The 27,662-nt window shown below is 51.0% G+C and overlaps 1 protein-coding gene and 1 long non-coding RNA gene across 2 annotated transcripts; one reads left to right on the forward strand and one right to left on the reverse strand.

Annotated features, from left to right (window-relative positions):
- Positions 1-15,319: 15,319 nt before the first annotated feature.
- Positions 15,320-18,343, reverse strand: FAM43B (family with sequence similarity 43 member B). The gene is made up of 2 exons (XM_072828031.1): positions 18,046-18,343; positions 15,320-17,865 (listed from the first exon to the last, which is right to left on the reverse strand). The coding sequence occupies exon 2, from the start codon at positions 17,407-17,409 to the stop codon at positions 16,423-16,425; it is 987 nt and encodes a 328-aa protein (XP_072684132.1). The 5' UTR covers positions 17,410-17,865; positions 18,046-18,343; the 3' UTR covers positions 15,320-16,422.
- Positions 18,344-21,362: 3,019 nt separating this feature from the next.
- On the forward strand, positions 21,363-27,600 carry LOC140634281 (uncharacterized). The gene is made up of 2 exons (XR_012031797.1): positions 21,363-22,750; positions 26,604-27,600. It is a non-coding gene; the product is annotated as an uncharacterized lncRNA (long non-coding RNA).
- Positions 27,601-27,662: the final 62 nt, after the last annotated feature.

The raw sequence follows: 27,662 nt of genomic DNA on the forward strand, positions 1-27,662 counted from the left end.
ATGTAGGATTCAATCTCACGACTCTGAGGTCATGACCTGAACTGAAATCAAGAGTCGGACACTTAACTGACTGAGCTACCCAGGTGCCCAGGAATGTGAGTAATTTTTAGATGACAGATTTGGTTTTTTAAAATAGTTTTCATTTTTCATTTTTAGAGATGTTATTTATTTATTCATGAGAGACACAGAGAGAGGCAGAGACACAGGCAGAGGGAGAAGCAGGCTCCCTGCAAGGAGCCTGATGTGGGACTCAATCCCAGGACCCCGGGATCACACTCTGAGCCCAAGGCAGATGCTCAACTGCTGAGCCACCCAGGCATCCCTGATAATAGATTCATTTTTAAAACAAAATGCCTATCACGCCTCTTTTAAATTTCTGAATCAGAACAATTAGAGAGTATTCAAATACTGCAGGTGGACTCTTCAGAAATGGTTACCTTCATAGCCACTTATCCGTGAGAGTGAGGATTTTCTAGATCCTGCCCATCAAGGTCTAATGAATACTAAATCTGCTGTAAGATTGAGAGATCTGCCAAGATCTCCAGCTCAGGATTTTCAAAATATTACAGTGGCTCATGGTTCTCAGTGTTTGGCTTAAGATTAGGTAAATGTATATGTTTGAACCAAAAAGATTCATATGCTAATAAAGTACTGATCTTTTCGGTTTAATAAAGTGCTGATCTTTTCTGTTTAAATAAACTTACAAGCTTATTTAAAAATGGGGGCGCTTCAGGCAACAGTGTCATTATTTTCTTGTTCTGCCTTTAGCTTGATGATTTAACAGACAATTCTGGTTAATACCAAATGGCCTTAGTTGTTAGGCTTACCCAGTGGGAAACATGAAGCCATTAACAAAAGCCATAATTAGGGGTGCCTGGGTGACTCCGTCGGTTAAGCATCTCCCTTCAGCTCAGCTCATGATCCCAGGGTCCTGGGGTCGAGCCTCATGCTGGGCTCCCTGCTCAGTGGGGAGTCTGCTTCTCCCTCTGCCCATCCTCTGGCTTGTATGCACGCTCTCTCTCTCTCACTCACTCACTCTCTCCCTCTCAAATAAATGAATAAAATCTTTAAAAATGGGGCGGGGGGAGCTACTGCTAAATCAGCTGGGGACCAGTGGACTAGCTGTATGAAAATGATCATTACTTAGCTTCTCTCTGAGCCTCATTTTCCTTATCTATAAAGTTGGGGCGACAACGATACCTTTTTGGTGGGTTAACATGAGAGAAGGCACTTGGGGCCCCTAGCACGAGGTCTGACACACAGTGAATGTTCATTGACTGCAAGCTATTGTTGTTATTGATGCTGATGCTATACTTATTATAAACCTTGGGGTTTGGGGGACCTTCTCGGCTGAGCTATGGGGAGGGAAATGGAAGTGTAGCAAGATGGTGGACAGTACCTCTGAGCCATTGCACAAGCTTTTCCCTCTTCTTGGAATGCCTTTCCCTGCCTAACTCACTGGCTGAGCCACTGAGTAACTATCTTTCTTGCCTAGGGCCCAGGGACAATACTCCCATGCTCCAAACATCTCAGGGGAGCTCCCAGGCCAGTCCATCCCCTTCTCCAAGCCCTAGGGACAGAGGAGCAGGACAGAGCTGGTGGGGAAAGGACAACTTCTTCTGGAATTCTGCAGAGTGGCCTACTCAGGGTAGCATGAAGTCCTTGTGGATTAATTTTTAACATGGCCCAGGGTCCAAAGGGCTGAGTTTCCACCTCTGAGACTATGAATCCCTTTCTCTTCCAGGGATCCCTGGGTTAGGTAGAGGCTGACCTGGGGGGCAGGCAGCAAGGGAGCTACTGAAGATGCTCCCTCTGTGCTTGGTCCATGCACGTGTCCATGCACATCTGACCAAGGGGAGCCAAGATGTGTCTCTGCAGTGCTCCCTACTCTCATGGGTCAAGGCTGCAAGGAGGGATAGTAGATGTCTGCCTGGGGATGGGACAGCAAGAAACTCCCCCACCAGAGGAAGTGCTAGTACAGCTGGAGCTTGAAGGATGAGTAGCTCACCAGTGAATTAAACAGGGCATTCCAAGGGCATTCCAAGAAGAGGGAACAGCTTGTGCAATGGCTCAGAGGTGCTGTCCACTGTTCTGCTACTACCGTTTCCCTATAGAGATTAATGGTAAAATCTTCAAAGTGTCAAGGGTATGTGGGCTTGTTCCGGAGCCTGCAAAGGAGGATGCTGGGAGAGCATTCTAGGCCGTGGCTTGTCCCAGGGAAAAGACAGCCCAAGTGATGGACTGGATCAAGCAGCCATGAAAGAGGGGGTAAAGGGCACCTGGGTGGCTCAGTGGTTGAGTGTCTGCCTTTGGCTCAGGTCACGATCCTGGGTTCCTGGGATCGAGTCCCGCATTGGGCTCCCCTCAGGGAGCCTGCTTTTCCCTCTGACTATATCTCTGCCTCTCTCTGCATCTGTGTCTTTCATGAATACATAAATAAAATCTTTAAAAAGGTGGGTATCAGAATTTGATGAGTGCCCACCAGGTGCCAAGAGTTGAGCTGGGTGCCACACCTGCCCATTGCATAGATGATGAGATCGAGGCTCTGAGAGGTGAAATCCCTTGCACAGAATCCCCCAGCAAATGAGAAGAGGGTCCATGATTTTTATGACCCTAGATGCCATTAAGGAAGAGACTATGTGACAGAAATAGGCAGCTGTATTTTCTTCTGAGCATGGGCAGCTCAGTTGAGGTTATACCACTCCAGTGGCAAGCCCCGGTTCTCTAAAAGAGGAGCCTCCTGCTTTCCCTGGGGTGGGCTCTGGTGAGTGGGTTCGGGGGGTGCAGAAGGCCCTTTCAGTATGGCTATGGGGTCAGGTGTGTAGGCCAGGCCCTTGGAGGGCTCAGGGCTCCGTGTGCCCCCCTCCCCCCAGCCATGATGCTCAGGGGGACCCCAGGGGAAGCCAGTAAATGGGAGAGGGACAATGAGAGGATCCCTGGGCAGGGGCTCATAGTGGAGCAGGGAAGGGGGGCTGTGATGGCCCCATCCTGCCTGCAAAGATTCAAATGGGGAATTTATATGGTTTTACCCACAGTGAGGCCCATCCACAGGTCAAAATCTCCCCTGGAGTAGGGTTTGAAGAGGGTTCAGCGACTGCTAATTTAAGGACCAAGACCTATACACAGTAGGGCCTGACCTATCCCCTCCTGACCTCCCCTGAAGAGCAAGACCTCTTCCCTTTTCCTCTACCCACTCCCACCCAGCTCAGCGGTCCCTTACCACTTCTCTCCCTGTTGGCCTTTTTAAGCCACATTCTACCTACAGAGGGCAGGCGTGCTGCCCCCTGGACCCTGGAACCACACAGGGATGAGGAGGTGAGCTGCTCCTTTTCCCAGGTGTTAGCTATGAGGGTAGGGCAGACTGGCAGGGACAGGGATGCTACCTCCTGACCCCGTGCCCCTTCCAATCTTCTTCCCTCCTGGCTCCACCCAGCTTCGTTCATGTCCCTGACAGGCTGTTGCTCTCAAACTGTCCCTGTCCTGGTTATGCTTCTCCAGAGCCTACTTTCTATCCTTCAGCTCCTTGCTGCTTCAGGGCCTTTGCACCTGCTGTTCCCTGAGTCTGAGCTGCTCTTCCCTGAAATGCACTGTCCTTTGGGGCTTGACTCAAATGTCAGCTCCTCAGGAGGCCTCTGACCACTGAGGCTAGGTCAGAGCCCTCTGTGAGAGGCTTCTCCAAGCACTCGAGTATTTCTCTTTTGGGGCCAAACCAAATCGTTACTCTAGTGAGCAAATAAAGGGGGTAACAAGTCATCAGGGTCAGTCTCCCCAAAGTGGCCTTGAATTTCATACATATGAGCTGGATCTGGCACAGAGATTAGCCCAGGGGCCCCCCCTGTGGGCAGAGGAATTGAGAAGGCCTCTCGAGGAGGTGGCTTATAAGCTGAGGCGGAAGGAGGGGACTGTCCTGCTCCCCTGGGTCCCCAGGGCTCAGTGCCTGTCTTTCTGGTGCTTCGGGAGCCACGTGCTGGGAGAGCGAGAGGCTGACAGAGAGAGGGCTCCGCACCCATGCCGCCAGCCACCCCGGTTTAGGAGCTCTCAACAGAACTCTCCCCCATCTGGTCTCACTTCTCTCTTTCCTGCCGGAGGCCCACTGGCTGAGGTCACCAGCGACCTCTTTCCAAAGCCATTTAGTCAGTTTTCTGAGGTCATCGTCCTTGGCCTTGCAGTGTTGTCTGACACGTGGATGCCCTCTTTCTTGCTCAGTGTCCTTACTCGGCTTCCTGGACACCCCGTTCTCAGGGTTTCCTCCTGCCCCTCTGTGTCCGCAGCCTGGGCTCCTTCCTGCTCCGCTCGGCCACCCAGCGAGGTGGGGCCTCTTGGCCTCTGTCTACACCCACCCCTCTCCTCTCCCAGGTGGCTCCATCCAGAAGTATGGCTTGGAGTGCCATTTAGGATCATGCCCCCAGCCTTCACATGCCTCCATCCTGGAGGCAGTCTTGCCTACCCAGCTGCCTCCACGGCCTCCTGGCCTCTTGGCTGAGATGTCTGTTAGCATCGGAATCCAAGGTGGTCTGAACCAGAACTGCTTCTCCCTCTCACCCCGCCCTGACTTGCTCTGCTCCCACCCCATCCGTGCCTCCGTTAAAGGCATGGCCAGTCACCCAGTCACTCAGGCCACGAACCTGGCAGTGACCCCCCATGCCTCGCTTCCCCTCATCCCCAAACTCACTGCAGCACCATGCCCAGGCTCTTCCTTCCAACGAGGGCTGAGTCTAGCTGCTTCTCCCCGTGCTCACCGCCTAGTCCTAGCCCAAGATATCCCTGGTCCCCGGTTGCATCTCTAACTGGTCCTCCTGCTTCTTCTGTGTCTTCCTCTCCCAATTCCATCCTGTGAAGAGTGGCCTGAGTTTTCAAAGATGTAAGCCTTCCAGAAGCTTCCATGACTCAGAAGAGAACTCCGAGTCTTCACTGTGGCCTAAGCGGCCCTGCTCCTCCCTCTGGCCTCAGGCCCCGCCAGTCTTCCATCAGCTGTCAGCCTCATCAAACATACCTAAATTCTCATGCTAGGACCTTGGCACAGGTTGTTCTCTCTTCCCGGATGTCCCTTCCTTGGGGTCCTTATATGGCCCCTGTTTCACGAGCCTTTCCTGACCATGTTTCCCCATCACTCTGTACTGTTACCTTACCCATGTTCCTTCAGAGCACTGATTGCTGTCTGACAGTGTTAGCTCTGGGCGTCCTGTCCTTAAGCCTATAGACCGATGGTTGTCTGTCCTGTGCTCTGCTGTGTCCTGGGCCCCTAGACCAGTGCTTGACACAGGGTAGAGGTTCAAAACACAGACATGGAAGGGAGGGAAGAAGCCTCCAAAGTACAGTTCAGGGCAAACTCCAGGGCCCCAGAAAATATCTAGGAGTCTGTAATAGACTTGCCAATCTTGGTTACTTAACCCGAAATAACTCTGTTCGGGCCATCCAATCTCTGCCTGAAATTCCTTTCTTTCTTTCCTTATTCAAGAGTAGTCAGGCTAAAGTCCACCCAAGGTAGCCCTTAACCTCCCAGGCTGTAGCTACCACAGGCAGATTTAAGCAATCTCACAGAATTCTCCAGAATCAGTTCACTTTACACTTGGGTAACTGAAGAGGCCTACACGGAGGGTTCTTGAAACTAACAAACTTGGCTCCCAAAGATACGGAATTAATACTAACTGCATGCTGTTGAGTTATTGTTTCATGCTAAACAAGATTTTATTTTATTTTATTTATTTTTTTAAAGATTTTATTTATTTATTCATTCATGAGAGACACAGAGAGAGAGAGAGAGAGAGAGAGAGAGGCAGAGACACAGGCAGAGAGAGAAGCAGGCTCCATGCAGGGAGCCTGATGTGGGACTCGATCCCGGGACTCCGGAATCACGCCCAGGGCTAAAGGCAGGCGCTCAACCACTGAGCCACCCAGGCATCCCCTAAACAGGATTTTAAATGTTTTCTGTGCATTTTCTCATTGAATCCTCAGAAACACGCCCTGAGGCTATTGTATCTGCAAAACAATCCACCTTAAACCTCATGGGTTTAAAAGAATAACCATTTTATTTGCTCATACTTCTATAGGCCAGCAAATGTGGACTGGCCTCAGCTGGCAGTTCTTCTGATGGGCTTGCCTGGGGTCACTCGTGTGTAATCATGAAAGGGCACAGTTGAGGCTAAATGGTCGAAGAGGGACTCACTCGCGTGTCTGACGGTGGGCACAAACTGTGGGAGGCCACATGCATCCCGCAGGCCAACCTGGCCCTTCCTCCGTAGGACGGCAGGGTTCTGAGATGGCAAAGCCCCATTATGCAGTTTTCACACCTTCACTTGAGTGAGTCAACTTTGCTCAAGTCTCATTACCAAAGGAAGTCATGTGGCCAAGCTCAGCGTCAACATGAGAGGGGACCACACAAGGGAGTGGGTACTGGAGAGAGAATTTTCGAGAGGCCATTATGGAGCAAGCTGCCACACAAATTAGTAGGTTATTACTTATGGTTTACAGGTGGGGAAACTGAGGATCAGAAAGGGTAAGAAACATGCTCTAGGCCACTCGGCTGCTGAGAGGCGGTGTTGACCTAAGTTCTTGGCTCATGAGCCTCAGAAGCTCCACTACCTTGTGTAGCAATTAAGTTCCCACCTTGTGAAATGACAAGATGGCAGATTTGTCTTTCCCAGGATCCCAGTTGCGCTTTTATTTGTAGTTGGCCAAAATTAAATCCGGTTAAGTCACTTAACCTCTGTTCCTCAGGCTGCTCATCTGTAAGATGGGTTTAGTAATAGTGCTCTCTATTCTTACTATTTTGTTTATTGTCTGATTATTGGTAGATTGGAGAGAATGGAAGCCCTTTGGGGGCTGGTATTTCCATCTGCTTTGCTCACCGCTATATCCCCAGTGCCCCGAACAGTGCCTGGAATATAGCAGGTGCCCAATAAATATTAGTTGAATGACTAAGCAAATGGATGGATGAGTGGGGGATGTGGAGTAGGACAGGCGGGAGACAGTGAGAAACAAAGAGAGCTGTGGCTTCGAGAAGTCTTTCCAAAAGATCTAAAAATCCCTGGCTTCTCTTCTCTGCCTGAAATGGTTTGCAAACCACCTTTCTGGTCTTGAAGCCCCGTGGTGAACCCTCTTTTCCCTCATGCAAAGTCTGATTGAGGGGTTGAATCTCTTCAGGAACTCTTCCCTCCCACCCCTATTTTTAGGGAGCCAGCCCCCTTCCACCTGCGGCTGTGCTGCCTGCTAGCTCCGCAGTGTCCTCTCCATGCAGCTGGCAGATGGGGAAAGCAAAAACAAGGCTGTGTTCAGGCCAGGTTCAGGCCTGAAAGAGCTCATATGCTATTGGCTAGAACTCAGTCACATGGCCACACCGGGCAGCGTGACAGGCTGGGAGACCCGTAGTTGGGGTCCAGGATGAAGAGGTGATGGGTTTGGTGACCTTCTCACCAATCTCTGCCACCATGGCCATTGATTGCTACCCGGGAAATGTGATAGCCTTGGAATCTTCCATCTCCCGGCACCAGGGGAGGGAGGAGGCACCCACTTTCTTTCCGCCACTCTTTTTTTTTTTTTGCATATGTGCATCAGCTTTTAATAGAACTTATTCATTTATTATGATTCTTGTTAATTGTTGGCCTCTTCCCCACTGGGATGTGGGCACAAAGATCTTTGTGTGTTTTGTTCACTGCTCCTCAGCACCTAGGACAGTGCCTGGCATCCAGGAGGCACTCAGTGTTTATCAGAAGGAAGTTGAATGGATGCGGGGTATGGATCCCTGGTCTGCAGCCCGATCTCTGGAGTACAGGAAGCCCTAGACAAACGGTCAGCATCTCTTCTGCCTGCTGGGAAACCCACAGGGAGGCCAAGATTCCAGCCGGGGAGATGGGGAGTGACCTTGGACAAATCTTCCTTTCCTCTTGTAAACTGGGGGATTGGCCTGCAAGTTCTAGGGACCTTCCAGCTGAGATATATCCTGGCACCAGGAATTCTTGTCAACTCTCCTTGATCCTACTTATTTTCAGCCGATGTTGGATCTGCACACTTCTGCTCCTTCTTCCTAGATCTCACCCCTGGGAAGGGGCTTCTCCGGCTCAGTGGTGCTGGGATGTCTCTGCGAAAGGGCTCTTAGAACTTGTGGTTTGTGTCTGGGAGGCATGGTCTGGAGATCTGCAAACAGCAGGCATTTATTAAGTGCTTTTAAAAACACGAGACAGGGGCCACCTGGGTGGTTCAGTGGTTGAGCGTCTGCCTTTGGCTCAGGTTGTGATCCCAGCGTCCTGGGATCGAGTCCTGCATCGGGCTCGCTGCATGGAGCCTGCTTCTTTCTCTGCCTGTGTCTCTGCCTCTGCCTCTGTGCCTCTCATGAATGAATAAATAAAATCTTAAAAAAATAAAATTAAAACATGAGACAACCTAAATACCCATTAACAGAAACGGTGGACTGTACTGTCGCTATTGAAAGAGAAGGAGTTAGACTCAAATCCAGGGAACTGGAGCGCATGATGTAAGTGAGAATAAAGCTCGTTGCAGAATGTGTTTGAGAATGACTCCATTTTTGTGAAACCAAATGGCAAAATCTCTATATATGTGTATGTGGGTTTATTTATGTTCATAAGTAAGGAAAACAGCGGGAGAGAGGAGTCCCCGGTCTGTACCGTTAGTTATCTAGCAGTGTGTGCATGCTGAGGGCATGGGGATCAGGGAATGGAGAGGGGTTGGAGGACAGTATTCATCTTTTCTTACATCTTTGTCATTTGACTAGTTTCAAATAAAAATGTGTTACTTTTCTAATCTTAGAAAAAGAATGCAATGCATCTCTAAGGAGTCAGACCACTCGGGGACACATCCTTGCAGACGTCTACTGTCACTGACAACATGAGCTGCCCTGTGGGCAATGCTTAGCCCTCAGTAGTCATCCCCCCGTGCACTTTCCCTAAGGACAGCAGACTTGCCAGGGTCCATCCTGCCGTCTGCACCTGTGTGTCAGTGGAATTTGGCAGAGGGGTGGCTATGATGCAAGTCTCCCATCCTTTGGAGACTGAGTGAGCAGGGAGCGTCCCCTGTGATCTTAGTGGAACGTCCCTTCTCCCCTCCCTGTATCCACATCCAGATGGATCAGATCTGAGGCTGGTTTTGGAGGCCAGAGACACACTGGGGCTGTCCAGGACCTGTGGGTAGGAGATCACAGGTGTGGTTACGCTCTTCCCCATTCTTGCTTTAGAGCTTCAGAGGCAGCTCCAGCTGCAAGGGTCTTTGGGGGTCCCCTCTGACTGCAGACAGGGGTGTACCACCCATCCCCCAAGTCCTGGGGCGGGGGTGGTGTGTATGCACACGCGGAGTTGGGAGCTTATCTTTGGAGCTCCACAAGCTGTTTCCTGGCCATGTGGCTCTCGCCTTCAGGAAATCCCTGCAGATGCCTATTTTAAACCTCCCTCGCTGTGCTCAGTTCTCATTTCCTTTGCTGTGGGCTCCTTCCTCCGAATGGGAGCCCTTCAGCCTGGATGTTAGGGAGCTGCCTCCATCAGCTTTCTTGTCCCGGAGCCAGTAAGGAAGCATCCTGCCCCAAACTCTTTGATGGTACCCGATGCTTTTCAGAGCTCTCTGTCATTCCATCCCATTTGGGTGGCCCCTTAGAATAACCCTCTGAGGCAGGACTGGCTCGGGGTATCACCTCCATATGACAGAGAAAATGGACATTTGGAGCAGTTAAATGACTTGCCCAATGTCCCAGAATGAATAAAAGGTAGTTCCAGGCTTTGGCCTTCCGGATCAGCCTGCTTAGCCCCGGCTCCACTGTCAGAAGTGACCGTCCCCATGGAAGGTCCCAGAAGAGATTGGCTGAGTGGGCCCAATTTACACCTGGTGAGTCCACTCCCCACTTGCAGTGGAGTGGACCAGGGTGGACTCGTGATCTGAGGTGACCATCCAGAGACTGGGGTGCACCCATCTGCCTCGTACTCTAGCACTTGAATGAAGGCCACAGGCTTTGGTTACACCGAAGAGACATGTGAAGTCAGAGTAAGAGCCATATGCCAGTCAGAGGCATGGAGGCACCGGAGCTATGTAAAGGGAAGGAAGCCGCTCCACAGAGAGGAGACTGGGAAGGTGTGTGAGGGGCAGCCAGGATGGAAGACCAGGTGGCCCCCAGAGAGGGAAAGGGCTTGGGGACTTTTGTATTCCCTTGAGCCAGCTGGCTATCCCATAATCAGACCTGACCTGTGACAGACCCTGAAGCCTTTCAATGATCCCCCTTTTCCAGAGCGGGGGACCTGATTAGAACAATGATGGCAGGACCAGGGTTCTCCCTGACTCCAGGGATAGAAAGCCCAACTCACAAGTGTACTTTTTTGGCCTAAGCAAAAAAGTACAACTTATTGGGTCGAAGAACTGAAAACACCAAAAGCAGAGCTGGGCAGGTCTGGTGGGAGGGATCAAGCAAAGCCATGGGACTTCGGCTTGCACTCTCTGTGTCCCCTCTGCTTTTCACTGTGCTGGGCTCTCAGGCTCTCCTTCCTCATGGTGGCAAGATAGCTGCCACCGATATCAGATACACCCCCCACCTCTCAGCATCTCTGGCAGAAAGTGAGGGTCTCTTTTCCCAAGTTTCAACAATAGCCCCAGAACTGAGTTCTACTGCTCTGATCACTAACACCCAACCCAGAGCCAATCTCTGGAGCTGAGGAGATGGGCTATTCTGATTGGCCAGGTTTGAGTCACATGCCTTCCCAAGGAGCCCACGTGTGTGAAGTCAGCTCCACTAGAAAGAATGCCAGGAATTGAGAGTGGGGTATGGTGGTTTCATGGGAGCCCCAGGGCAGGGCAGTGGGTCACAGGAAGAGCATCAGTCAAGGTGAGATACACCTGCAACAAAACACCCTTGACATGTTTGTGGCTAATAAAAAAATTTTATTTCTTGCTCTCCTTGGTGGCAGTGGTGGGGCTCCAGTTCATGGGGTCATTTAGAGACCCACGGCTGGTGGAGGCTCTGTCGTTGTCAACACATGGCTTCCAAGGATACCTTGGGTGATGACATCCAGCAGACAGGCAGGAGAATAAAGCAAAGGTTATGTTTTGTGGCCTGGGCCCCGCTCACCCAGGTGACATTGGTGAATTGTATTGGCTAGAACTCAGTCACATGACCACACCTCTGTGCAGATGGAGAATGGGAGAGTTTAGCTGTGCTCCCAGGAGGCAGAGGAAGCAGACTCCACCGTAGATGGGGAATGGGGGGGATGCAGGACAGGCAAAACCAAGATCTGCCTGAGTTTTCTGTACCACCGAGCTCCTGTGGCTCTTTGCCCAGGTGTCCCAGTGTGCAGGTACTGGCCCCGCTCTTGCCAGCTGAGGCCTCCCTTATGGTGGTGTGACAGCCAGCTTCCCCTTCAGTCTCCTGCCTGCCCAACTTCCTGTCCACTCCTGAGTAGAGGATGATGAAACTCAGTTACTCTGCATCTGTCAACAGACCCATATGTGCTCAAGGACAGGCAGGCGGTGGAGCAGAGGGAGAGAGGGACCTCTCTGGCTCAGAGACTCCCCACAGCTGCATTTCAGCCCCCTTGATCCTTTCCAGCTGTGCTCTCCTGGGGACCGCCTGGTCCCTAAGCCAGCAGCATTTTCCTCCCCTCCATAGCCTGTCGCCAAGGACACACAGGGGTGGGGGGAAGGGAAGCTGAGCCATCGCTCACAAAGGAATGACCTCTCAGCTTTCTCAAGACCTTGGCTGGGAAGGCTCTGTGTCAGCACCGCTGCCTGTAGCAGCTAATCATTTACTTATTCACTCATTCATTCATTCATTCATTCATGTCAGCGTGCTTTGCAGTGTGCCTGGCATTGTGCCGGGTGCTAAGGCAGAAAGGAAAGGATATACAGAAAAAGCATAAGATATTAGGTCTAATCTAATGGTAAGGTGATCGGGCTTATGTGGGTTGAACAACTAGGGACAAAACTGAGACAAACTGTAGTTGAATCTCCTCCCATGATTTAGAGATGATGGGATTTTCGGCGGAGAGCCACCCTGGGGTGTGTGCAAGCAACATGTTCAGCATCTGGGAGACCAGGCATCTGATCTCCTCCCAGCGCTGTCAGTCAGCGGTGTCAGCTAGAGGGGAAACGATATACAGAGAGCAGCGGCTACTGCTTACTGCGTTCGTCGGGCGCCGCGCTAAAGAAATTACCCAAATGCAGCGCCTTATATCATCCTCCCAACAACCATTTAAGACCTAGACTCATCTATCCCTGTTTTTACAGATGGAAAACCAAGGCTCCAGAAACCTTTGGAAACCTGCCCAAAGTTATGCAGCCATCCCAAGGGCAGCTCTGGGCCTGGCATTCAGGGGTGTCTGATGTCCAAGCCCAGGTTCGGCCGCCTGTGTGTTAAATTAGAGATTGCAGCTGTCTGCATGGTCCTCCTGCTGCCCAGCCGGCATACCTGGAAGGTGGCTGGTGTCACCACCAGGAGCTGCTCTGGACTATGAGTGTCAGCCCTGTGCTGGGTGCTGGTCTAGTCTAGAGCGAGAAGGCCCAGTCCTGGGGCTCTGGAAGCTCGGAACAGACCCCAGGGATGGCAACTTTGGTGTCCCCCAGTGGTCTCATGTCGGGCTTCTGAGTTTCTCCCCAAGAATAGCCATCCGTGGAACAGGGCGTCTGAGGATAGAGTTCTCCTTCAGCATCTCCAGGCAGAAGCTTGGCAGAAGGAATGCTTCTCCACCCACTTGGTTTCCTATCGTGTGATGGCTCTTCCATCTGGCTCATTCATGCACTCATTCAACAAATTAGTATTGAGCACCGACTCTCTGCCCCGCTATGGTCAGGGTACCGAAGGGGGCGGGGAAGTGAAAATGGATCCATATGAGAGACAAGACACACTTACATAGAAACAGCAATCCCAGGGAGGCCCATGGATGAGAGATTGCCCCCAGAGCGGGTGGGTGTGGAGAAGGGGTACGCATTAGGGCAAGCTTGGAGGAGCTGGGATTTTGAGCTGGGCCTCAAAGAGAGGGTAGGATTTGAAAATGTGCATCTGAGGAGGACATTCTGGGTAGTGAGAACAGGCACAAGCCTAGGGGTGGGAGCACAGGGCCATGTCTGGGGAAGTGGGAACAGGACCACGTACACAAGAGGAGCAGTGGGAATCAAGATGGCATTCATAGGCAGGCCAGCAGCTTGACCCTGGGAGCTGTGTGCTGTGGCACAAATAACATTTGTCACAGCCTAGCCACTGTGGAGCGGTGATCGGAGAGCAGAAATAAAAGGCCCATGAGGTCCCAGGAAGAGTTTTGACACTTGAGTGCTGGCCTAGCTGAGACACACACTTCCCACAGCATCCTTGATTGTCTGTTCTTGGACAGGCCCCACTGTCACCCTTACACACGCGGCATTACTTCTCAGGCCTCGTCAGCCCGTTGGACTTTGACACATGCAGCGTCGGGGCTGGAAGGGGAGCTTACAGAGCAGGTCACCCAGTGATTTAAACCTAAAGAAGAATAATTGGGAGGATCCCCTTATTCAAGTGGAATCACAGAAACCCCAGAGAGAAAACAGCTAAGCCGCTTCAGTTAAATCGGGTTGGGAATCTGAAGTCTGCAGGGGAGAGAAGGCAGGGGTACCAGACAGCTTGACCAGTGGTTCAAGGCTCTTCTCCATCTTGTGCAAAAGCCAAGCCTCTGTGCAGAGATGGAGGAGGGAGTGGTCCCCCTCCGTTGGTGGCAGTGATGCCCGGGGCCTGTGGCTGGAGCAGCCCGAGATCCCTCTCTGTAGCCTGGTGGCAGTTGGTGCTACACTGTGGCTTAGCTCATCCTCAACCTACCGACGGACAGAAGTTGTGCTGTGTCTTCCACCCTAAGCACCGAAGGTGATGTGGCTTGGAAGACAACTTATAACCACTGCTGGTGGGTGCTGGAGTGGGGTGGTGGGCAAGTACGCTGAAGTCCTAAAGATAAGGACCCTCTGGGTACCATGGCTGTTCTCCTATGTGCTGGGTGCCTTATTATTTACCAAAGCGTTTTGGGGTAGGATTCTATTTCATTCTTGCAATTAGCCTGTGAGGTACATATTATCCCTATTTTTACTATTGATAGAGGTGAGACTCAGAGAGGCTGAGTGAGTTGCCCAACGTCACACAGCTGGTAAGGAGGCAGAGTCCCCTCGCCCTGGTCTTCTAGCCTCAGGTGTAGAGAATAGTGTAAAGGAGGGAACGAGAGAGGTGGTGGTTGTGTGTACGCGCATGTGTGCGTGTTTCTGTTTGGGGAGGCTGCTAGAGAAAAGTCGAGTAGGAGCTGAGGCTGAGAACATGCTTGTGAATTATTATGCAGCCACTACTCCTTAAATCATATGTGTCCCCTCTATGAGCCACAAGGGAGGGACTCCTGGACCCCCAGAGTGCCTGTCCCAAGACAGGTGCCCAGTAAGCATCTGCCTCATGAGTCTGATTGAAGACATTGCACATGTGACCTTGATTTGGGGTGAGGTTGTCCCAAACACCAGTGGCTGCCTGGCCCACAGCCCATCCTGGTCTCCCAGGTCTGACACCTTCCCATTTCCTCTTCTGCAAATGGGGAGCTGGCGACACAGAAGAGGGAAGCCGTGAACATGCAGGGCCTCCTGGCCGGGTGGGTCCTTGTCATCCTTCTTCCCCAACACGTAGAGTCAACCCCAGCTTCCCCCTTGGAAGTGACCTGACCCCGCCTGGGCTCTGCTGCCTGAAGTGGCAGTGGTACCCTCTGTTCCAGCAGCTCCAGGAAACAGAACACTCCTGACCGCTGGCCACTGCAGAGGCCACTCTGTCTGGGCTCTGGAGAAGTCTGGGATCAGTGCCCAGCTCAGCACAGGAATAAAGAAGATATCCAGGCTCGAGACTCACACTGTCACAAAGCCTGGACAGATTTCTCTAGCTCCTCTGGAGGAAAAATGGGTGCCCACCCCTCTTCTTTACAACCTGCCTGTCTCATCCCCAGGGAGACACAGTATTTGGACCCCAGGCTTTGACACACATGAATCTTCTCAAGGAGTCAGGGCTGATGAGAAGTCCCCACCCCCATACCCCCTCCCTGCCAAATATCCCAGAGACACTTGCATCTGAGTGCCCAGGCAGACAGACATTCTGCGAGGCAGACAGACAGCTGACACTCCTCCAAGGCTTGGCACGTGCGATTTCACACCTGCTCCTGTCTCCTTTCCTGACATTAAGGACACAGCTTCCTGGCAGCAGCCCCTCCCCACTGATCCCACCGCTTGGCTCTAGGTGCTATAGGGGGCCACTTCCTAGGGTCTCCTCCTGTCCCTTAGGGTTCTGATGATAGTCTATTTGTCCCCAGCGGGTCTGGCATCCAACAAAACACAGGAGTGGAGACAAGGATGAAAAAGCAGGTCCACTTTATTTACAACGATCAGTTGGTGACACATAGATCTTTGGGCTTTTTGTGGCCTTGTTGAGAAACACCTGGGTAGGGGCCCCCTCCTTCTGTTGGGTTACCACACCCCCCCTTCCTCAGCCGGCTATGAGAACCCAAGTGCTGTCAGGACCCTCCGGCTCTGACAGGCCCCGATTGGGGTGGGGCGGGGGGGGGGGTGTGTGTGTGTGTGTGTGTGTGTCCGCGTCCCTCCTTTGTCCACTTTCTGGGTAGTCAGTGTCCTCAAGCACCTGCCAAAGGTTCTCCTTACCTCCTTTGGAGCCATCTTGGTCCTAGTGGGAGGCACCTGGTGGGGAACCACACACATCTGTCTGCAGAGATGTGGGGTGGGTGAGGAGTCTTGTGGGGGGTGCCAGGTGCCAGGGCACAGTCTTGGGCAGCTGCCTGGTGCAGAGGGCTGTTACCTGGTCTAACCTGTTGTCTGGGTTGGTAGGACCAGCCCAGTCTTCTCCAGAGGCAGAGCAGGGAAGTCCAGAAATCCTCCGAGGGGTAGAGAGGCGAGGCATAGGGCCTGAGAATTCTTGCTCGTGTGTATGGCGGCGGCCTCAGTTCCCACCTTGGACCTGGCCTCAGTTCCCAGGAGCCACTATTCTTCCTCTACAAGAACTGGTCCCATCCCAGGGGAGGAAGGCCTGACTGGCCAAGGGCGGGACCACGGCTTCCACCTGGCCAAAGTCCAGGGCCACCCACCCTCTTGGATTTCTGGAAACTTCTTCCCCCTTCTTTTGAGAGGCTGTTTTGGGAGGGAGGGGGTGGTCTATGGGCAAAGACCTGTTGTAAAGCTGACGGGCAATTCCACGATGGAGGAGGGCGCTCGGAAACTCCGGATGTGGGGGGAGAGGGGGGCGTCCAATGCTCCTGCTCTCCCCTCCTCTGTCCCCCGGTAATCGAGGGCGCATGGGGCGTCACCCTGAGCCGGGACGAGACGCGGGGCAGACAGCGACGGAGACCACGAGGGAGGCAGGGGCCGGGGGGGCCAGAGGGGAGCCGGAGCGGGCGGGGCCGGGGCCGGGGCCGGGGCGGGGGCCGCGAGTCCTGCCCCGCGCTCTCAGCGCGCCTGGCCCGCCCGCTCCCGCTCCCGGGGGCCGGCCTTCCAGCGGCGGGGCTGCGCGGGCGGCGGCGGCGCCGGGGCGCCCCGCAGGCTGCACGTCCTCAGCTCCCGCGCCAGGCTGAGCACCTCGGGCCGCTCGCGCTCCTCCGCGCCCGCGTCCGCGTCCTCCTCCTCGTCCTCCTCCTGGATGCTGCTGAGACGCGGCGCCCCGCGGCCGCGCTCGGAGGCCGGCGGCCGGTAGGCGCACTTGGCGTTGAGCAGCCGGCGCAGCGGGGCGCGGGGCACCGAGGCGGCGGCGCCCCCCGCGCGCAGGTGCTGCTGGCGCACGTGGCGCGCGTCGCTCTGGCGCTGCAGGCGCTTGAAGTCGCTGAAGGCCGCCAGCGCGGTCTGGCGGAGCAGGCGGGCCAGGGCGCGCGCCTTGTGCGCCCGCGCCAGCAGCACGGCGTGGCAGCGCAGCACCACGGCCTTGTGGCGCGCCTGGTGGCGGTAGACCCAGGCGAAGACGCGCGGGTGGCGCCCGTCCGCCGCGCAGTAGGTGATGCGCGGCAGCAGGTAGGCGTGCGCCGGCCGGCGGCCCCCGGAGCCCCCCGCGCCCCGCGACGCGCTGCGCTCGCACGGCTGCATGCGGATGCCGTGCGGCCCCAGCGTCAGCTTCATCTTGGTGCCCCCGCCCGGCCCGCAGCGCGCCCAGATCTTGCCCACGGCGTCGTCGGTGCAGCCGTCGCCCTTGGCGTGCAGGGTGACGGCGTTGCCCAGGTACCACACGGTGTAGGTCGGGTCCTCCTTGTTGAGCTCCACTTTCTGGCGCCGGCTGCGGAACACGCGGCCCAGGCGCTCCAGCGGCCAGTCGGGCAGCAGGTCGGGGCAGGAGCGCAGGAAGCTGGAGAGCAGCGACGTGTAGGCGAGTCCGGGACTCAGGCTCTTCGCCTTGCACTTGGCCTCGTCCTCCACCAGCACGAATTTGTTGCGTCTCCAGGGCAGCATCGCGGCGGCGGCCAGAGGGGCCGGGGGCGCCGGGAGCTCACGGGCGTCCTGCCCGGCGGCCGGGGGAGGGCAGGGCGAGCCGCAGCCGGCGGCCCCGGGGTCGCGAGCAGCTGGGCGGCGCCGGCGCCAGTCGGAGCCGGGAGATGCCCGGTGCGCGGCCGGGCTGGCCGCCGAGATGCCCGGGCGGCGGCCGAGCGTCCGGGAACAGCTTCCCCCGGGAGTAGCTCCAGCCGTCCGGGAAGCGAGGAGAGGAGGGGAGGGGGCTGGGCGTGGGGGAGGCGCCCCCGGGCCCTAACCGCGGGGGGGATCCCGCAGTCCCCGCCGCCCAAATTGCGGCGGCAGGAGGTCGCCGGAGCGGGGCTGGCGGCCGGCGGCTGGCGGCTCGGAGGGGTAGACCGAGAGCGCGGTAGCGGAGGGGACTCCTTCAGGCGTCGCGGCTCCACCTCCCCGGGCTGCCTACATCACCGGGCGGGACCGCTAGCGCTCTTGTCCCCTCCCCTCGCCCTCCCCCCGCGCCGGCTCGCGCTGCTCTCCGCCCGGGACCCGGCACAGGCGCGGTGGAACGGGCTTAATCATTATTACTGGAGGGGTGGGGACGGAGGGGCAATTAAGGAGTGGGAGTCTTGGAAAATGTACCGGAGGGCCTTGCTGAGCGCAGACTTCTCCGACCTCATTGGTGGTCTCCGCGCCCCGCTGGGCACGGTCGGGATCGCCCTCCTCGCTCCGGGATTCCCGCTGCCTGGCTCTACCCCCACCTCGGAGAGTGCTTTTGGGTGGGTTCCTGATGGGGCCGGCCCGGCGCTCCTTGCCTCCTGTCTGCACAGCAGAAAGCCAGCTGAGGTGGCCGAGCCGTGCAGTGGAAAAGTACTGTCGCTTGGGTGAAGCTTTCTCCTCGCTTCTTCCAAGGTCGTGGGCCAGGCTGCTGCGCCTGAGCTCTGAGAGCAGCCGCGGCTCCAGAGGCTGGTAGAGGCCCTCGCCTGGACCCAAGCAGGGAGGGTACTTTTTTGAGGGCCAGGGAACGTTCCAGAGCAGTCCTGGGTCTGTGGGAATTGCAGATGAAAAGCTCCTTCTGGCCAAAGGGCTGCCTCAGGGCCCTCTGAGGATTAAATAGGTGAAACTCGTGTTTGTGAACTCCAGTCTTGCTCCCCAAAGCCCTGGGGTTTTTTTTGTTTTTTGTTTTTTTTAATTTATTTATTATAGTCACAGAGAGAGAGAGAGAGAGAGAGGCAGAGACACAGGCAGAGGGAGAAGCAGGCTCCATGCAGCGGGAGCCCGACGTGGGATTCGATCCAGGGTCTCCCAGATCGCGCCCTGGGCCAAAGGCAGGCACCAAACCGCTGCGCCACCCAGGGATCCCAAGCCCTGGGGTTTTGCATTCATTATCTCATTTAATCCTCAGAACAGCCCAGGCTCAGTTAAGTGACTTGCCCAAGGTCACAGGGCTAGTAGGAGGTGGGACTAGTGCTTTACTCAGGTTTGGGTGACCCGTAAGCAGGCCCTCACCCTTCTAGGAGTTGACAAATGCTGCATAGAAAGGCATTTTCCATCCTCCCATGGGGACCATCAGTGGGGGCTTTCACTACGGAGAGGGTCTCAAGTACTAGGAAAGAGACAGTTGTCCCTGGGTGTCAGGACCCATTTCCCCCTTTCAGGATTTGTTAAGCCGCACATTTCGTAGAATCCCAAGTCTGCTCTGATGGGTCTCATGACCTTGGGCTCTCACAGGGCCAACATCCAGGCCCTTTCCTTGGCTTTGGAACAGGTTATCTGGGGAGTTTTCCAGGTCAAGAATGAGCTCAGAAGCTCGGGCTTGGCCAGGCAAACCACTCTGGGAGTGGGGGCAGTGGGGGCAGTGGGAAGATTTGTGTGTTCCACCCAGGCACCAGTAGTGAGTGGCTGGATTCAGAGTTCTTGGGAGAATAAGAGCCAAAAAAAAAAAAAAAAAAAAAAAAAAAAAAAAAAAAATTCGCCACCCCCCCCCAAAAAAAAAACCCCAGCACAACTAGGCTGCATCATTGAATGCTCCTAAAATGACATGTACTGAAATGACATGCAAATAAAGAACCGGAAATTACTTAGAATTGCAGAATCTTAGCTCTGGAGGGGGCTTCACGGATGATCTGATCTACTGTGGCCTCATTTTATTTTCAATATGGAAATGTCTTCTGGGTTTAGTGATTATAAAACTAATACGTGCTTGTGGTAAACAATCACACAAGAAGGACTCGGAAGCCTCCCACTGTTCCCGCCCTGTAGATGTGGCCTCATTTCCCCACAAGAGAACAGGCTCTGAGAAGCACAATGAGTGCTTCATTTGAGTGCTTTTCGTGGTGCTAGATTTGTCTCGGCCCGATGGAGACATTAATTCAACCAACTCCCTTTATAGAGAAGACTTTAGGTGGTTTTGATTTGAAGGGAAGCTCATTGAAAAATCGTGCTGTCTCCTGCCTTGGGTCTCCTGTGTCCATTCTCTGGACCTTACTGCCTTGGGTGAGGGTGCCTTGTGTCCACTCGTGGTTGATAGGGTGCTGGTGGGAGTGGCCAGCAGTGAAGTGTCAATTTGCAAAACTGAGATACGGTCCAGGCCTCTTGAGGTTGCTAGGTTCACATATAAGGATGCAGGACTCACAGAGTTAAATTTGAATTTCAAGTAAACAACCCTTTTTTAGTATAAGTATGTCCCCAGGATTGCACGCATTTTATCTGGTAGCTGAGCCTCCTGCTTCCCAGAGAACAAGAGATCAAGGAGCTGCAGGTCCGCGTGTGCTGCATGCGAGAGCCTCCACTGCCTCCCTAGGCTTGCACACCTAGTCCCGGCAGCGTGGCTTCTGTTCCCATTGCCTTTGGGAAATCCTCCCTGGAGGATGACCCGGGGCTGTGTGAGATCACAGTGCGCAATAGTCCACTTTTATGTTTAGCCCCCTGGACCTCAAAGCAGAATTTGACATTGTGAGACTTTTTGTTACCCTGGTTGGCAGGGATTCCCGCCTCACCCAACTCCCTGGGATCACTCCTCACTTCCAGGACTCCTCCTTACACCCCCAGACTTGATCTCAAATCTTCTGCACATCCACCAAGGTAGTTCCTTTAATGGCTGGTTTCACTCAGGGCTCCACTGTCTTTTCTTTTCCTTTTTTTTTTAAAAAAAGATTTTACTTATTTATTCATGAGAGACACACACATGAGAGAGAGGCAGAGACACAGGCAGAGGGAGAAGCAGGCTCCATGCAGGGAGCCCGGTGTGGGACTCAATCCCAGGTCTCCAGGATCAGGCCCTGGGCCGAAAGCAGGTGTTAAACCACCGAGCCACCCGGGCTGCCCTCCACTGTCTTTTCTATTCAGGTCTCCCTCACTCTGGTCCTCGGTAAGCGCTCTCAGCTTTGCATCAGCCATCGCTGCTTCAGGGACTGGTATGCAGTCAGATTTTTTCCCCTCTTTTTCCAATCATTTGTATTTCTATCATATTGATACTTGTATTATTTTTATTTTATTTTAATTTTTTGGATACTTGTATTATTTTTAGAAGTCCAATAGCTGCCTTATAGGTAAAAAGAGATAAATCTCTCACCTCACCCTTCCCCAGTCTCAATTCTTCTAAACATAACCACTCTTTTACACATTTTAGATGGCACTATTGTCATATGGCTCGTGTTTTTAAATAACACATCTAATTCAGATTTTCTAGTGTTTAAAATGTTATCTATTGCCTACCTGCTGTAGAAGATGAAGATTTAATGCCTTTCGATCTACCCCATCACACATTTTTCCTCCCTGCTTCCTCCCAGTTTTGTCTGAACATTTTATTGTCATTGTACCATTGGTGGTCAGTGCTTAATTATTATGTTCTTGGGATGCCTGGGGGGCTCAGAGGTTAAGCATCTGCCTTCCACTCAGGGCGTGATCCCGGAGTCTCAGGATCGAGTCCCACATCGGGCTCCCCACATGGAGCTTGCTTCTCCCTCTGCCTGTGTCTCTGCCTCTCTCTCTGCCTCTCATGAATAAATAAATAAAATCTTTAAAAAATTTATTATGTTTTTGCAGATATTCAAAGCTGAGCCTTGAAGTGTGTTATGATTCCATTTACCTTATTGGACAACTGTTTTGCTTTTCCAGAAATATGTAACTGCATTATTTAAAAAAAAAAAAAAAGCTTCCTATGTACCTATTACTAATTAAGCCCCCAGCTGTCCAACCTGGCTGAACATACCAGGTCGTCTTTCAAACTTTTTTTTATCATTTTTTAAAGGTTTTATTTATTTATTCATGAGAGACACAGAGAGCAAGGCAGAGACACAGGCAGAGGACGAAGCAGGCTCCATGCAGGGAGCCCGATGTGGGACTCGATCCTGGGTCTCCAGGATCAGGCCCTGGGCTGAACGTGGTGCTAAACCGCTGAGCCACCCAGGCTACCCTGGAAATCATCTCTTTTAATCCAGAAACTAATTTGAGGGACATTTCTTTGTGTTAACACCTTCCATTCTGTTTTCTGTTTTTGTTTTGTTTTTGTAGAATTATATTAATTGGATATTGGACCCCTTGGACTGGTCTTCTCATTTTTCAAAATGTTCTTACAGTTTTCCATTTTTAAAAATGTTTCTTCTATTTTCTGGGACATTACCTCCACTTTATCTTCCAACTTTTCCATTAGAAATTTTTTTTTCATATTTCTTCTCATAACTTTTCACTTCTAAAAGAGCAATTTTTTGTTCTTTTTTATAGCATCTCATTCTTCTTCATGTCTCAAAGAATGGTAATTATAGTTGTTTTAAAATTTTTTATTTTTATTTGTGGTAAAATACACATTACATAAAATGTACCATCTTAACCATTCTTAAGTATTATTCTTAAGTTCAGTTCATTATTATTAAGCATTCTTAGTTCAGTATTATTTAGCATATTCACATTGTTGTGCAACCAATCTACAAAACTTTGTCATCTTGTGAAACCAAAATGCTATACCCAGTAAACAACTCCCCATTTCTCTCTGTCCTAGCCCCTGGCAACCTCCATTCTGCTTTCTGTCCCTATGATTCCATATAAGTGGAACCATGCAGTATTTGTCTTTGTGACTGGCTTATTTTGCTTTGCATGATACCCTCAAGGTTCATCTGTGTTGTAGCAGGTGTCAGAATTTCCTTCCTTTTAAAGGCTGAGTAATATCCCATCATATGGATACACCATATTTTGTTTACATGATCATCTGTCGATGGTCATTTGGGTTGCATCATCCCTTTGGCTATTGTGAATAATGCTACGACCATGGGTCTACAGCTATCTCTTCAAGGCTCTGCTTTCAATTCGTTTGGATCTATAACCAGACGTGGAATTGCTAGATCATATGGTAAGTCTATTTTTTAAATATTTCAAAGAACTACCATACAGTCTTCCATAGCTGCTATGCCATTTTACACCTCACAAGGGTTTCAGTGTCTCCATCTACTCACCACTCGTTATTTTCTATTATTATTTAAAAAAATATATAGTAACCATCCTGATGGCTGTGAGGTAATATCACATTGTTGTTTTGACTTTTTTTTTTTTTTTTTAGATTTTTATTTATTGTCTCATGAGAGACACAGAGAGAAGGCAAAGACATAGGCCGAAGGAGAAGCAGGCTCCTTGCAGGGAACCCTGATGTGGATCACACCCTGAGCCAAAGGCAGCCGCTCAACCTCAACCGCTGAGCCACTGAGCCACACAGGCCTCTCCACATTGTTGCTTTGATTTGCATTTCCCTAATTAGTGATGCTGAGCGTTTTTTTTTTTTTTAATTTTCATATGCTTATTGGCTATTTGTGTATCTTCTTTGGGGAAATATCTATTCAAGTCCTTTGCCCATTTTAAAATTGTTTAATTATAGAAGCTCCTTATATATTCTGGATATTAACTCCTTATGACTTGTAAATATTTTCTCTGTTCCTTAGCTTGCCCTTTTTTTCTTTTGATTATGTCCTTTAATGCACAGAGTTTTTAAATTTTGCTGTAGTTAATTTTATCTATTTTTACCCTTATTGCCTGTGATTTTGGTGTCCTATCCAAGAACTCATTGCCAAATTCAATGTCATGAAAATTTCTCCCTCTGTTTTCTTCTAGAGTTTTGTAGTTTTAGTCTTACTTTTAGGTCTTTGATTCTTTTTGAGTTAATTTTAGCATATGGTGTGAGGATCCAGCATCATTTTTTGCATATGGATATCCAGTTTATACAACACCATTTGTTGAAAAGACTGTCCTTGGGGCAGCCCAGGTGGCTCAGTGGTTTAGCACTACCTTCAGCCCAGGGCGTGATCCTGGAGACCCAGGATCGAGTCCCACATCAAGCTTCCTGCATGGAGCCTGCTTCTCCCTCTGCCTGTGTCTCTGCCTCTCTCTCTCTCTCTCTGTTTCTCTCATGAAAAAAAAAAAAAAAAAGACTGTCCTTTCCTTAGTGAGGGGTCTTGGCACCCTTATCAAAAATCATCTGACCATATATGTGAGCATTTATTTTATTTCTGGGCTTTCCATTCTATTCCATTGGTTTGTATGTCATTCTTTGTGTCAGTACTACACTGTTTTGATTACCATAGCTTTGTAGTAAGTTTTGAAATCAGAAAGTGTGAGACTTCTAACTTTGTTCTTTTTCCGAGATGGTTGTGGTTATCTGGGATCCCTTGAGATTCCATGTGAATTTTGGGATGGATATTTTTATTTCTGCAAAAAGTGCTGTTGGAATTTTGATAGGGATTGTATTGAATCTGTAGATTGCTTTGGGTAGGATGGACATTATATCAATATGAAGTCTTCTGGTCCATGAACATTGACATTTATTTGTGTCTTCTTTAATTTCTTTCAGCAACATTTTATAGGCTTTAGTGTACAAATCTTTTGCCTTGTTGGTGAATTTAATTACTAAGTATTTTGTTTTTGATGCTATTGTAAATGAAATTGTTTTCTTAATTTCCTTTTCAGATTGTTCATTGTCAGGGTATAGAAATGCAACAGATTTTTGCATGTTGATTTTTGAATCTTCTAACTTTGCTGAACTTGTTTGCTTTAAAAGTTTTTTATGTGGAATCTTAGGGTTTTCTGAAAATTTCTAAAATTTTATTTATTATTATAATTATTTCTGGAGAACACTGTAATTTTTATTCAATTTGGCATCCTGATTAAAATAAGAGCAGTAAGAATTATATTTTATAAACATTGTGTTATTACCACATCATTGTGATATGACTTCACTTTGTGTGAAAAGAAAAAAATAACATTGAAATTATAACTATAGTTGTTTTAAAAAGCCTTCTTCAGGGGATCCCTGGGTGGCTCAGTGGTTTGGCGCCTGCCTTTGGCCCAGGGCACGATCCTGGAGACCGGGGATCGAGTCCCGCGTCGGGCTCCCGACATGGAGCCTGCTTCTCCCTCTGCCTGTGCCTCTGCCTCTCTCTCTCTCTCAGCCTGTGTCTCTCATGAATAAATAAATAAAATCTTAAAAAAAAAAAGCCTTCTTCAATTTCAGGCATTTCTCTGTTCCCTGGGTTCCTTTTTCCTGTTCTTCATTTTTTCATAATTAATTTTTAGAAATACGAATCTCTCTTATGTTGACAGCTTTCCTCTAATGTCTGGGAATCCTTGTTTCTTGTGTCTGAGAGACACGTATGCAGATTGGAAACTCTTTATGTCTGGGGAGCGGAGGAGGATGAACAGGACTTGTGCATAGGCCTCAGTATCTGATGACAAACCCAGCCATCTCATAAGGCAAATCCAACAAAGTCTCTCCCTTGACAGAACTTGAGTCAGACTCTTCTGGACCCTTTGCTCTGTGGCCCCAGTCCTGCATCGCTTGGTTTTAGCAAGAATCTTGGTAAGTCGGTTTACTGATAAAGTAGGCCTCTGTCCTCTATATCTGGTCACCCTCAATATCTGATCCAACTCCTCATCCCCCACCATCTACCAGGTGATATCTGATCACCTTCAGCAAGAATTGGGTGGAGTTGGTTTAGCAAGAATAACCCCTTACCCCTGATGTATCCTCTTAATGATTTTCCACCCACTGCTTCCACTCTATTGCTTGGCTATAAACCTCCACTTGTTCTTGCTGTATTGGGAATCGAGCCCAGTTCTGTACTGAGGTCTCTTTTCCCCATTGCAATCTTTTCTGAATAAAATCTGTTTTTACCACTTTAACAGTCCAGCTCTGGTTTTTCTTGAACAACCCTCACCATATTGAGGTCTGGAGGTCTTTTGTTTTGGGCTGGCCACTGGCCCCAGAGAGAACTCCTAGAGTTGCCTGCACATGGGGGAGGGGTGTATAAACAGGGCTGCCAGCATTCTAGGGGAGGAGTGGAGACAGGGCCTCCTGCCTCCCACCTCCCTGTCAGCATGCAGGCTGCCAGTGCATCCGTGTTCAGCATGGTGCCTCCCTCACCCCAGCTGTGCCCGGTGTCCTCAGGCCAGAGGCCCTGGGGACAGTCCCTCTAGAGAGGAAAGCTCCAGTCATCTAGCCAAGCTTGGGGGGTGGGAATGTGTGTGCTTCTCAGGAAAGGGGATGGCATCTGGGGCTCTCACTGAAGGCTTTCACTCGGCCCTCGGTTTTTACTTACCACTCTTATCACCAGAGATATCTGGTGCTTGGAATGTCTCGGTTCCAGGCTCCCCAGCATGACTCTTGTGAGGTTTCTGTTTTTCCCACCTTGTTATTCTTTGCCCGTATGCCATCCGTCTTCCAGAATGTTGTTGACACTTCTCAGCTTCTGTCATCACTTCTCTCTTTTCCCTTGTCGGTTTATGCCACTTTTATTCTTTTATTGTCATGTTGGTGATGCTTGGGGAAAAAATGAGGAGTTTACTTCAATTTTCCATGTCGTCCAGAAGTTTCTCCTCAGTAGTTTCAGATGCATCATTATTTTTTTTTTAAGTTTTATTTATTTTAGAGAGAGAGAACCAGGGAGGGGCAGAGGGAGAGGGAGAGAAGCTCAAGCAGACTCCATGCTGAGCGAGAGCAGGACGTGGGGTTCAATTTCACCCTCGTGAGATCATGACCTGACCTGAGCCTGAGTCAGAACCCAACCAACTGAGCCACCCAGGCGCCCCATAGATGGACCATTACTGTGCTTGAGAGTCATGTGTCGTATTCTCGTGATCATTTGTTCCTGGGATCATAAAAGTACCTCAATGTATATCAATTGATTGATTAATCCACACTTATTTATATATTCATTCAGCAACGTTTTTCTGCCAAATGAGAAAGTTGGACTCATCAACATAGTCCCTTCTGCTTTGGACATTCTACCATCATAGGAATTGTTTTGTTGAGTAGGAGCTGAGTTCAAAACTAGACACCACAGGGGACACTGAAGAAATGCATGAGATGTTCCTGCTGTCGCCAGCCACTGAGAGGCTCCTGCTGATCCCCGTCTCCTGGTGTTCATGCCTGTGCATAGTCCCCTCCCACATTGAGTAGGGTGTCCTACTCATGGGTCAGGCATTGGAGAAAGGACGTGATGTGGTTTCTGAGGCAAGGACATAAAGGACATTGTGGGTCACCATCTCTGGCGGAAACCAGCTGCTGGGTCATGAGGGCACTTGAGCATCCCTCTGGAGAAGTCCACATGGGGAGAAACTGAGGCCTCGGCCAACAGCCAGCATCGATTCACCACACATGTGAGGGAGCCACTTTGGAAGTGACCCCGCTGCCCAGATCAGACCTTCAGATGACTCTGGCTTCACCTAGTTTACATCTGGACTGCAACCTCATGAGAGGCCCTGCACCAGACCATGTGGCTCACCTGCTCCCAGTTTCCCAGCCCACACAAACTGGGACATAATACATGCTTGCTGCAGTCTTAAATTGCTAAGCTTTGGGAGGATTTGTTTTTAGCAAAAGATAACGAAGACAATCCCTAATATGCCAACTGACCCCCAAACCTCTGTGTGATTGCGCTCCACCCTCACCCCCAGCTTCCCTGGGAGACCTTCTCTTTGCCTCAGCCACGCTACATGAAGCTCCTTCCAGTTCCTCTCCGTCCCCAGCATGGTCACATCCTTTCTACAGGTCATTCCTGCTCATCCCATCCTTCCTCTTCATCTTGTCCTCTTCTAGCTGATTCATCTTTCAAGCCAATGCTTAGGTGTCATCGTTCCTAAGGAAACAGTCCCCTAAGCTCTCCTGGCTTTCTTTGGTTCTGCCCCTCACAGCTCCCTTTAAAGCATTTATCAGAATTGTCATCGTGTCATTATTTGTGTAATCATTTATTTAATGCCTGTCTCCCTCTACTCCTACA

Source organism: Canis lupus, chromosome 5 (assembly GCF_048164855.1).
Source record: "Canis lupus baileyi chromosome 5, mCanLup2.hap1, whole genome shotgun sequence".
NCBI classification, from domain to species: Eukaryota; Metazoa; Chordata; class Mammalia; order Carnivora; family Canidae; genus Canis; species Canis lupus.